Here is a 13,070-nt window from a genome sequence, read left to right on the forward strand (position 1 = left end):
TCAGTCAACTGGAACACTATGCCGCTTGCCGAGTTCCAACACCGTCGCAAGCTCAACCCATATGCCAACAATAGGGAGGAGTTCCCTGGCGGTGAACAGTTTTGGACTCGCGATCAATTCTTAATCTATGAAGACGTTCTCAGATCAAAGAAGAACCTCTATGTCCTGGTGTAGTGGATAGATCTTGAACATTTGAGGAAGGACATGACTTATTTTGGGGAGGCCATTGCTATGGTGGAGCAACTTCAGATTGCGGACCTCATATCGTTTCACCAGGATTTTGATATTTCCATTGTAGCTCACTTCTTTGCTACATTGCACTTTCACCATGATGACGCTCGTACTATGACTTGGATGACAAATGGAATGCAGCTGACTGCTACCTGGAAAGACTTCATGGATCTTCTTCAGGTTAGGGATGAGGGCCTCACTACTGCTGTTGGCTTGCGCCCCCATGCCAAGGCTCAAGCCGCTCCAAAGGAGAAGCTGCTCCCGTACCTCTCTATGAAGCACACCCCCACTGGCGAGGTATCCTATGTCATGAACCCCTTCTTGGATGTGATGCACCGGATTTTTCGCAACATGCTGTTTCCCAGGGTTGGCAACAAGGACCAGGTGCACTCTTACCTGGTAGACATGCTTCTCTTGTGTCAGAAAGCGAAGAATCGTCAGTGTCAGCCCCTTGATGTTTCTCATGTCATGTGGACTGAACTCTACTCTGTAGTCATTAACCGTAAGGTCCATATCTACGGTCCCTACCTATTCTACTTTATCAAGGCCACTTGGACCAAGATCTTCCCCGGGGCTGAGTTTCTTGCTCCTGATTGGGTCCGCCATGAGCCCATCAAGCTGCGTCAGAAAGACAAATGGGCCAACACCTCCTCTCGTCAGGCTGTCCCAAGGGACTCTGATGACGATCTGCCAGGCGCTGAGGATGAGGCCCCTCCAGTGGCTCCTCGACAGGGTGAGGGTTCCCACACATCTGCAGCACCGTCTTGGGCCACACGGCTCACTGACAGGATGAAGACCCTGTTCTGTATGCAGGCCAAGGGCCAGTACAACACACATGTTGCTCAGAAGGAGAGTCGCCAATGCGACAAGTTGATCATGAGGAAGCTTGACATACCCTTCTCCAGCGGTTCTGAGAGTTAGATCACCCCCGAGGCGGCATGGATGGAGAAGCATCATCTGCAGTGGGCTGCATCTGAGGAGGAGGAGGACACTGATGATGGCTCCGATGAGGAGTATCGTGATGAGGAGGACACCGACTGATGTTTCTACCACCTGGGTGTTAGGGCTCCTCTCTGCCTTTTTGGTGTTTCGATGCCAAAGGGGGAGAGAGTGTAGGATTTTCTCGGTCTCTAGTTTTTCTGGTCTATTGGTTTGATAAAATTTTGTTGCTTTCGTTCGCTACTTTTGCTTTATGGTTGAGACTGAGTCGGATCCTATCTTAATGTGTGGTATATGTTTTATCTTGCTTATCTTCTGTCTCAGTATTATCAGTTTTATCATTTTATTATTAACCTGTGAGACATAGTACCTTGTGCCAGTATTCCTTTTCTCACATGCTTTGCCATGCTTCAATATTCTTCATCTCTCGTACGTATGTAGTAAGGATGGATTAGTCTATATAATCTAGGGGGAGTGTTCTCTCTATGGTCAGTTGTTGGTATGCACATACCCAGAGGAAACTAGCCCCCTTGTGATATCTTTGAAGTTTGCATATGCCTATCTCTATTTTTTGTGCAAATCCAACATTGTCATCAATCCACCAAAAATGGGGAGATTGTTAGGGCATATTTCTCCTAAGTGGTTTTAGTGATTGATGACAATTGTTGTGCGGACTAATCTTGTGTCCTGAGCATTTCAGAATATTCTCCTCTAGGCACAAGATGACTCGACGCCCCTCGGAGGATCTCGAAGACGGATTTTGTTCTACATTTCTCTTCCTAGTTTGAGTCATAGGAAAATCTTCTTATCAAGAGGGGGTTCACGTCGGAAAGGTTTGGGTGGAATCCTCATGCACACACCTCATGCACCCAGCCATATTTTAGCCTCAATGGAGCACCATTGTGTTTTCCTTGCCTATGTGAAAAAGGGTAAGCGGTAGTACCATTGTACCAGCGGTAGTACCGCTGGCATAGCGGTAGTACCGCTCCAGGAGCGGTAGTAAATTTTTACTACCGCTCCAGGAGCGGTACTACCGTCCCAGGTGCGGTAGTAAACTTTTACTACCGCTCCAGGAGCGGTACTACCGCCTGAAGAACGGTAGTAGTTTTTTACTACCGCTCCAAGGGCGGTACTACCGCCCTCAGTGCGGTAGTATTATTTTACTACCGCACCGACGAGCCTTTTCTCGCATACTTTCCCACGGAGGGGGTGGCACGGTAGTACCCCCGGTACTACCGTGGTTGGTGAGGAGCTGAGCGGTAGTACCACTCCCAGGAGCGGTAGTACCGCTCTGGGAAGCAGTAGTACCGCTCGAGGAGTGGTAGTACCGCTCGTGCATTTATGTGGTAGGTGGGTAACGGTTGGATCTGCCCCACCTACTATATAAATGCATCTCCTTCTTCCTTGAGCCTACCTTTAACCTCTCTAAGCTCCATTGTTGCTCCACAAGCTCATTTTAGCCCGATCTCTCTCCCTAGCCAATCAACCTTGTTGATTTTCTAGGGATTGCTTGAGAAGGCCTTGATCCACACTTCCACCAAAGGATATTTGATTCCCCCTACTAATCCCTTGCGGATCTTGTTACTCTTGGGTGTTTGAGCACCCTAGACGGTTGAGGTCACCTCGGAGCCACATTCCATTGTGGTGAAGCTCCGTGGTCTTGTTGGGAGCCTCCAAGCTTTGTGTGGAGATTGCCCCAACCTTGTTTGTAAAGGTTCGTTCGCCGCCTTCAAGAGCACCTATAGTGGAATCACGGTACCTTGCATTGTGCGAGGGCGTGAGGAGAATACGGTGGCCTTAGTGGCTTATTGGGGAGCATTGTGCCTCCACACCGCTCCAACGGAGACGTACTTCCTGTCAAAGGGAAGGAACTTCGGTAACACATCCTCGTCTTCATCGGTTCCACTTGTGGTTATCTCTTACCTTTACTTTGTATATGTTGGTGTTGTAGAGTATCTCCTACGTGCTTCGTTACTCGTTACTAAGTAGCATCATATAGGTTGTCCTCCTAGTGCCATGTTAGTGAACCTTTATGATTGCTACTCCGTATTTATTTAGAAAAGCTAAAAATTGGTAGTTGCCTATTCACCCCCCCCCCTCTAGTCAACCATATCGATCATTTCACTTAACATAAGGAACTATAGGAAGTTCATCTTCATAAGAATAATTCATATTGGCATCACGGCCACAAGCATAGCAAGCATCAAGTTCATAAAAAATGGATGTTTCAAACGAATCCAAGGGATCATAGCATTCATCCTTCGCTATGTGCGAAAGGAAATTAAACAATGTATGAGTTGAAGAGTTACTCACAATAGAAGGTGGGCACGGCTACTTGTGAGCTGCGTTTGGGATTTCCCCAAAGAGGAGGGGATGATGCAGTACAGTAGAGATAAGTATTTCCCTTGGTTAGGAAACCAAGGTTATTAATCGAGTAGGAGAACCAAGCAACACTATGGCAACACCTCTACACAAACAACAAATACTTGCAACCCAACGTGTAGAGGGGTTGTCAATCCCTCAACAGTATTGAGATAGATTAAATTGCATAGAATTTGATAAATAGATCTAAATAAAACAAAAAATAAATTAAATAAAAGAAAATTGCAGCAAGGTATTTTTGGTTTTAATATATGATAGAAAATAGACCATGGGCAAATGATTTGATAAAACAAAACAAATTACTGTTGAGCAAACTATTCTTTCTATTATATACTAAAAGGAAAATACGAGTCAAAAGTAGAGAAATAGCTAGAAAATCTCACGTTAATCAGAAATATCTGGCCATTAATTTGGTGGGCCCTTCATTATTCAGCAAAATATGACCCTTAGATGCTCATAACTGAAAGCGGCCCCACAACAATAATAATGATCTAAAACCTCGTGGACTTGGACTCTTGATTGAATCAGTAGATAGAAAGTCTTCTAATTCTTCTTACATGACAACAAAAGAGCGTCCAACGGTTATCAAGGGAAAAAAGAACAGTTTCCCGTACAAAAGAAGAGCAATGACAACTACAATCTTGATCTAAAACTTCCTAGATTTGGACTCTTGATTGATATACAAGAGATAAAAAGTCGTCTATTTCTTCTTGCGTGAAAATAAAAGAGCGTCCAACGGTTATGATGAAAAAAAGGAGCAGCTTCCCGTACAAAAGAAGAGCAATGTTAACTGCTATCAAATCAATCAAAAAGGAAGAAAAAAACAGTATGACATGAGTCACCCACTATAAGCGAATCATGAACGTATTACAACACCCTCTAGCGGGAATCCCCACGTGTGTGTGGCACGGAAGGCACCTTAGGACAACATCATATTAACATACAACTCATATCAATCACAACCATACCACAATTAACCCGTAGGACAACCACACATCATTGAATAATAATATATACCTTTAAGCATCATGCTTAAGTAGAGATTACAATGAAGAAGATAGGTTTTACACCGACGCATAGAGCAGGAGAGAGTTGGTGATGACGGCGATGAACTTGTTGGTCTAGATCCCCGTCACGATGATTGCCCCGACGGCACTTCGGCGCCACCGGGAGAGAGGAGGAGAGAGACCTCCTCCTCCTTCTTCTTCCTTGGTCTCCCACCTAGATGGGAGGAGAGTTTTCCCTCTGGTCCATGGTAGCCATGGCTCCCAGAGGGTAGCAACCCCTCCGAGATTGGATCTCTCTATGTGTGTGTTTCTTTCTTGTTTTCGCCAATGTTTTCTCGCCCTTCGCCGTTTCTTAAATATCCGGAAATTTTGAGAGGATTGTTATCGGGAAATTATCTTTCTTGTGGCGAAAGTAGGACCCCAACCGACTTAAGGGGTGGCCACAAGCTATCAGGACGCATCCACCACCCCCCCGGCCACGCCATGTTGCCTTGTGGTGCCCTCGGGCACCATGTTGACTTGATTCTTCTTCCCAAAATTCACTTATATTCCAAAAAAATCTCCGTAAATTTTTATCGCGTTTGGACTCCGCTTGATATGGATTTTTCGCGAAACAAAAAACACAAAAAAATTCAAAAACGGACATTGGGCAGTGGACACTGAATAAGTAAGTTAGTTCCAGAAATGATATAAAATATTATCAAAAGTATACAAAAGTTATATAATATTGATATAAAACAATCAAAAATTATAAGCACGGCGGAGACATATCAGCCATATCGTCTGAAATAGAAAACCAGGATAGCGTGCTAGCATGTAAATATAGAGGCAGTAGACTAAACAAAAGTTAAACATAGGCATCCATCCACTTGGACGCATACATAAGCAATCCAAGTCTTCGAAACCCAAACCTCGAGCAACTGATTTCATCTTATTCTTCTCACATGTGGCATCCAACCATAGCAATCCATTTAGCGACCAGCTGCAACATGTTTTATATTCTTTTTTTCTGCAATATTTTTCACGAGCACAAAAGGGAACAAACAGACATAATAATATCAATGAGGCCCTTAGGCATCATACCTTGAAAGCATGATTTGTTTCCTGTTTTTCAAATAGACCATAACAAAAGCGGCAACGCCAAGCATAACAACTAATCTATCTTAGCTAGCTAGTATAGCTAGGCAGCCATTTCTAGCATAAATCAAGAAAAAACAAAGGGGATCACTGGTTACCCAAGGAGCACCCTACAATACTCCATAAATATCTAGTTGGGTAACAAGAAAAAAAACCAAGCAATCTACACTTTCTATGTTGTCACAGGACTAACAATGTTTAGTACCTTTCGAGCCTCTTTGAGTTAATGACATGTACAATGATGCTATCTTAGGAGTGTCACATAGGAGAAATAATGAGGTGGAGGAGAGAGAACTCAAATAAAAAAGGCTTTGCCTTCTCTTATTTAAGAGAAGACAAGAGGTGCCTTAGCATAATATGTCTCACCATGTTTTTAGAAATAGCTAATTATAGAAGATAAAGTTTAAGACATGATCCATTGTAGACTCTCTTTTTTGTCATCTCTAAATTACATGCAAGATTTAAGATAAAACTATCTTATCAATCATTGTACATGTCCTAAGTTATCTTTGGTCACGAACATGTGCTTGATCACTAACGAAGAAAAAGCTTTAACTTTCTAAGGCATCTTCATTTTCAACATTAACTTATAAGGGAACATAACTTGTCGAGCAACAAGATAATGGTACACAGATTTAATAGAAAAACTATCAGAGGAAGTAAGAAGCCATTTAACCTTGTCAGGTTCCTCCGAGAGAGTTACCTGACTACACATATCAAATAATTTGTTCCACATCTCGAGGGTCTCCCCATGCAAACATCTTCTTCTACTAACGCAATCAAATGTCTTGGCTAAACACCTTGGCAGCACTGACATGCTTACAAAAGGTCAAGTTGTAAAGACGTGGAAAAACCAAACATAGGGGTTTGTCTCTTAACCATGTGTCCTCCCAAAATATGATAACATAGGGGTTTGTCTCTTAACCATGCGTCCTTTCAAAATATGGTTTTGCGACCATCACCAACAACTCTATGGCAACATCTATAAAAAATATCTGTATCTTCCGTCAAGCCATTCCAGAAATGGGAGTTACCAGGAGATGATTCACATTGAGTCGCGCGCGTTCTCTAGCCTCCAGAGCAATGTGTGCACAAACGACTTATATTCTTAATACCTAAATTAGTAAATCCCAGGTTACCCTGCTTCCTAAGTTGGCACACATCATTCAGATGATATTTACGCACACCATCTTTTTCTCTTGGACCAACCGAGCTCGGAAAAAAAAATCAAATCTTTTACCTACGCCTTTCAGCAATTAAAAAAAAAGTAGCATGTGGCTAGGAATGGTAGACTTGAATTACCTACTCAGTTAACAGTATCAAGCTTGCAATTACCATGGCTAGGATATAACTTTGGCCCCCACGCATGTGTGCCTGTTTTGGATGCAGTTTTCAGCTAATCAACTAGTAATAATGCTAATTAAGGCCCTACCGAAAGAACAAAACCAGCTCATGCAGTACAATGCATGTCATGGAAAAACCAGGTGCTGCTGCCCAAATAAAACTTGATTGCATTGTCTAGCTCGAAATCACCATCATCACAGCTCCCATTGTCAAAAGGATACGAAAGAAGAAGAAGAAAAACCAGATCTTGAGAAGAATTGCTGCTCCTGGAAGCAACCCGGCCAGCTGCTATTAGGTAGTTAGCCTGTTCCTTCCACCTTGGCAGCTCACCTCAGTGTTTGGTGCCCCGTAACTGTAATGGCCACACTCACTTACCCCCCACACAAACCCTACTACACCCACCACGTCCATCTCTGCTAGATGCTTCCACCTCACTCCTCTTCCCCAGCCCACCCATCTTGTTATAAGCCACGCCATGACTCAGATCACTCGCATTGTCGCATCGAGTTGCACCCGCACTGCCTGCACGTCTACGTACGTAGCACGTACACGCCATGGCAGCCATGCAGAGATTCGTGCTCCTTCTGTCCGTGGCGATCGCGGCGTCGGCGCAGGGCCCCGCGGTGGCGCCCGCGGCGCCCACGACGCCCACGACCCCGGCGGCGCCCGCTCCGGCGGCCGGCACGACGAACATCACGGGGGTGCTGGCCAAGGCCGGGCAGTTCAACACGTTCATCCGGCTGCTCAAGTCGACGGGCGTGGCGGCGCAGATCGACAACCAGCTCAACAACAGCTTCGGGAGCGGCATGACGGTGTTCGCGCCCACGGACAACGCCTTCACCTCGCTCGCCTCCGGCACGCTCAACTCGCTGTCGGACAGCCAGAAGAACGCGCTGATCCAGTACCACGTCCTCTCCACCGCCATCCCCATGTCGCAGTTCGACACCGTGAGCAACCCGCTCCGGACGCAGGCCGGCAGCAGCTCGCCGGGCCAGTACCCGCTCAACGTCACCGCCGAGGGCCAGCAGGTCAACATCACCACCGGGGTCGTCAACGCTACCGTCGACAACACGCTCTACACCGGCGACCAGCTGGTGGTGTACCAGGTGAACAAGGTGCTGCTGCCGATGGCCATCGCCGGGACGGCCGCGCCCGCGCCGGCGCCGCTCGCGCCCACGAAGACCAAGGGGAAGACGCCTACGTCGACGGTCGCGGACGCGCCCGAGGCCGACGCGTCGACGGACACGTCGCTCGCGGCGCCGGCGCGGGTGGTCACAGGGGCTGGTGTCGCGGTGGTTCACGTGCTTGCACTGGCGTGCGTCTGGTGGGGGCTGTGACAGCGCCCGATCCTATGAGCCCTGAGGGCTAGATCCACGCACGTCGATCTTTTTTGCTCACTTTTCAAAGGTTGTTGGTCTTTTTGGTTTGATTTGTTCTTATTTCTGCTCATTATACCTCTGTAATTGCTAGGGACATGTAAACTGAAATGTATTGCGGGGGTCACATTTTTATGTAATGCTACTAAATAAATGTACGCAATTTTTCTGTGTTGTGGTTGGTATGTTTATTATGGACTGTGCGTTTGCTTGATGTAGAGGCATGATAAATGTCTTCAAAGATATTGTCTAAGAAAAATCTTGTATAGATAGATGGCCTGGAAGACATTTGTGTGCAATCAACCAGTGTCACTGGCATTGACGAATGACAACAAAACTCCACAAAGGGCAATGATACTGGGGCAGCGCAAGCCGTGAGAACTGAGAACACCGACGAGCATGAACCTTGACTGCAAGCTCCGCCAAAGGGACCGCCGTGAAGCTCGGCACATCACATCGTTTGCCATGGGGAGGATTTGAGCATGCACAACAACACAAAGTTTATCACCAGTGAAGAGCTTCAGTGAGGGAAACCAGCTGCCCGGAAATGCCGCCCAAGACAGTGGTACCTACAGTGGAATCTTGCCGGACGGATCTGATCCAAAGTATAGCAATGAAGAGATTAAATAGGCCCAGCCTAGAAAAGGGAAAAAATAAATCAGATTTGCTATTTCACATCTACTCCACATGTGAAATAGCTATCTCACATCTAAATCTATAGTCGTTGGATCTTGTTTGTCTGTAAAATACGTGCTCCGCTGTTATTGTAATCGAGCACGACGCGTCGTCACTTCCGTATGCGCGTCACGCTGTAGCGTTGTCGGCCTATTCCTTTCTGCGTTAGCGTTTCTATCTGGGCTGTTTGCGTTTGTTTCTCTCCCCTCGTTAGCTTGTTGCGCGTTGGGTGGGCTGTTCCTTTTGTGGGCTACATGGAAGAGACGGAAGAGGCATACGAATGATATGGTGCTAGTCTTTTGCCAGTCCAGCAACGGTCTGTGTTAATCTCTTCCGTTCAGTCTTTTGCTAGTCTTTTTTTCATTGGTGAGTGATGGGAGGTTAAATGAATTTGCAATTGAGTTTGACATTTTATTTATCTATTTGTTTGAAATTCAAGACTTTTTTACACTCTTGTCATTTGTTTGTTTTAAATATTGTGCAAATTTTGATTGCGGGTTGTTTTGTCACATGAGTACCATGTCATTCGTGCGTTTGGTGTCTATTTGTCGGCTTGCTTGCACGTGAATATTTTGTTGGGCCGTTTTCATGCATGATCTAGGGGTTTTATTTCAGATTCGTTTGCTAATTCTTATTTAGATGAGAGCTAACGATGTCTCATCAAATTCATGTGCGGTATGTGCTTTTGGGTTGTGTTCCTTATCGTTGTATCGTTTTTTTGCTCGTCACTCATGAAGCAGTAAGGCCAAATATGTCTTTTTAGTGAGTCATTTTTTATATTTTGTGTATTATGTTTATTTTGTGTGTTGTAGAAAGTCACGTGTCTTATTTTATTTTATTTTATTTTGTTGTTTATTTTAGTTCTACTATGTATTTGGAGGAGATTGTAACTAGATTTTTTCTTTGGGATTTGGTAAATCTAATCCAAATGAAATTTAGTGATATCTCATCTAAGTCTATGACCGCTTGATTTGTTTTATTTAATGTTCGCACAAACTCGATTATGCGCATTCGTGTTAGCTCGTTTTTTTGTCGCGCATTCTCCTATCCTGTTTTCATTTTGTGACGGCTTGTTCTCGTATTTCTTTTCACATGGACCCATATATATCATCGTCATATGGTCAGGGCGATTTTGTTTTGTTCGTTCTCGTTATGCGTGTTTTGTGGCATGGTGCAGATTTTGTAGAGTTCATCCTCGACTCGTAAGTGCATTCGTAGTTATCCCACTTACAAGTTCACCCTCGACTCGCAATTGAGTATGTGTTTTGTTTTTATCTCAGTTGCAAGTTCACACTCGACTCACAACTAGGTTCGTAGTTTATTATTGTGCCAGTTGCAAGTCAACCCTCGACTCGCAAATGATATCGCAGTTTTGTGTATTTGTCCAACTTGCAAGTCCGCTCTTGACTGTCAACTAGGATCATAGCTTGTTTCATCCTAGCTGCAAGTCCACTCTTCACTCACAATTAGGCTCGTAGTTTTCTACTTGTACCAGTTGTGAGCGCCCTCAACTTGCAGCTAAGCCTGTAGTTTATTTCATCCAAAGTACATGCCAACCGTGACTTGCAACTCAGCATGTTTTTTTGGTTTTCATCCCAGTTGTAGGTTCATCCTTGACTTACAACTCGATCCATTGTTTGTTACTTCCTAGTTGTTAGTCGACCCTTGACTCGCAACTGGGCTCGTAGTTTTGTAGTTGTCTTAGTTGCAAGTTTACCCTCGGCTTTCAAATGGGCTCATAGTTGTCCTAGTTGCATGTCCATCCTTGACTTGTAAATGGGCATGTGTTTTTTTTGTCCTAGTTGCAATTCCACACTTGAATCGTAACTCGACTCGTGCGTGGTTATTGTCCCAGTTACAAGTCCACCTCAATTTGGAAAATGGTATTGTAGATTGGCGTAGTTTTCTGAGTTGCAAGTCCGCCCCTGACTTGCAACCGGGGCCGTAGTTTGTTTCATCCCACTTGTAAGTCCACCCTTGACTCGCAACTTGGCATGTGGTTTCATAGTTGTCCTTGATGCAAATTCACTAATGACTCACGCTCGATATCGTAGTTTTGCGTAGTTGTCCAAGTTGCAAGTCGACACTTGGCTTGGAACTAGACTTGTTTTCTATCCCAGGTTGCAAGTCCACCCTCGACTTGTAACTAGGCACGTAGTTTCTTTATCTGAGTTGTAACCCACCCATGACTCGCAAGTCGACATGTGTTTTGTTTTTCATGCAAGTTGCACGGCCACTCTTCACTCGTAAGTAGTTTGTTTCATGCATGTTGGAAGTCGATCCCTATCTTACAATTGGGCTCAAAGTTTCGTAGTGGTTCAACTTGCAAGTCCGCCCTTGACTAACAACTAGGCTCGTAGTTGTCTCAGTTGCAAGACCACCACTCGACTCGCAAATGGAGCGTGTGTTTTTGTTTTTCATCATGATTGCAAGTCCAAATTTGACTTGCAATTGTTCACATAGTTTATTTTATCCCAGTTGCATGTGGACCCTTAACTCACAACTAGGCTCATAGTTTTGTAGTTATACGAGTTGCATGTCCATCCTCGACTCGTAAATGGGCTTGTAGGTATCCTAGTTGAAGTCCACTCTCGACTCACAACTTGACATGTGTTTTTTTACATCCCAGTTGCAAGTCCACGCTCGACTCAAAATTGGGCTTGATTTTTGTTCTTGTCCGACTTGCAAGTCCACCTACAACTTGCAAATGGTATCGCTGTTTTGTGTAGTTGTCCGAGTTGCACATCCGCCCTTGATACGCACCTAGGACCATAGTTTGTTTCATCCTAGTTACAAGTCCACCCTTGACTCGTAACTCGTCCTGTGTTTTGTTTTTCATCTCAGTTGCAAGTCCACCCATGACTTGCAAGTGGGCTCGTAGTCTATTTCATCCGAGTTGCATGTTGACCCTTGGCTTGCAACTGGAGTCGTAGTTTCATTGTTGTCATAGTTGCAAGTCCACCCTCGACTCGCAAGGGCTTGTGTTTTGTTTTTCATCCGAGTTGCAAGTCCACGTTTGACTCATAACTTGGCTCATAGTTTATTATTGTCGTAGTTGCAAGTCCACCTCGACTCACAAACGGTGTTGTAGTTTTGTGTAGTTTTCCAAGTTGCAAGTATGCCCTTAACTTGCAACTAGGACCGTAGTTTGTGGCATTCTAGTTGCAAGTCCACCCTTGACGTGCTTATAGTGGGTGGCTAGAGTGACAGAAGCTTACACCCAAGTAAGGGATTTATTTGCATATGGGAGTAAAGGGGACTTGATGTTTAATGCTGTGATTGGGTTTACCTTAATGATTTCTAGTAGTTGTGGATGATTGCTAGAGATCTAATCATAAGCTCATATGATCCAAGTATGGAAATTATGTTAGCTCATGCCTCTCCCTCATATAAAATTGCAAGAATGAGTATCGATCTTGTTATCAATTGCCTAGGATGATTCCGCACACCATACCATCATTATTCCACACTCGCTATTTGTAATATATTGTGATATATTATAACTCTATTTAGTGCAACAACTATTTTTCATATTTTAGTTCTCCAATATCATGCAAAGCTATCCTCTCTATACCCAAAATGCGGTTTTATTTCTCGTTACTAGATAGAAATAAATATTCGGTGTATGTAGAGTCGTATCGGTGAGAGATAGGACTTGAGGAATATTGATCTTACCTTTAGCTCCTTGTGGGTTCGACACTCCATATTTACCACTTCCATATTTGGAAATGGCTACGATGATTCCTTGCACTCACGGATTATCAAGCTCTTTTCAGGCGCCGTTGTCGGGGAGCAATATCATGGGGTTGATATTTCGTGTGTGCTTGTTTGCTTATATCACTAATTAGATTTTGTTTTCAATTTGTTTCTGTTTTCTTGTTTTATTTTTTTAGTTGTGTGTGAAATAAACAAAAAAATGAAAAATAAAAACACAAAAAAATTACTTGACTTTTATAAGAGAAGCGATTGAAAAGTTATG

The 13,070-nt window shown here is 44.2% G+C and overlaps 1 protein-coding gene across 1 annotated transcript; it reads left to right on the forward strand.

The window, feature by feature from the left end:
* Positions 1–7,536: 7,536 nt before the first annotated feature.
* LOC123439472 (fasciclin-like arabinogalactan protein 11) lies at positions 7,537–8,591 on the forward strand. Its single transcript, XM_045116184.1, has one exon. It carries the CDS (start codon positions 7,595–7,597, stop codon positions 8,375–8,377), a length of 783 nt encoding a protein of 260 aa, XP_044972119.1. The 5' UTR covers positions 7,537–7,594; the 3' UTR covers positions 8,378–8,591.
* The last annotated feature ends 4,479 nt before the right edge of the window (positions 8,592–13,070 follow it).

Source organism: Hordeum vulgare, chromosome 3H, assembly GCF_904849725.1.
Source record: "Hordeum vulgare subsp. vulgare chromosome 3H, MorexV3_pseudomolecules_assembly, whole genome shotgun sequence".
In the NCBI taxonomy this organism is placed as follows: Eukaryota; Viridiplantae; Streptophyta; class Magnoliopsida; order Poales; family Poaceae; genus Hordeum; species Hordeum vulgare.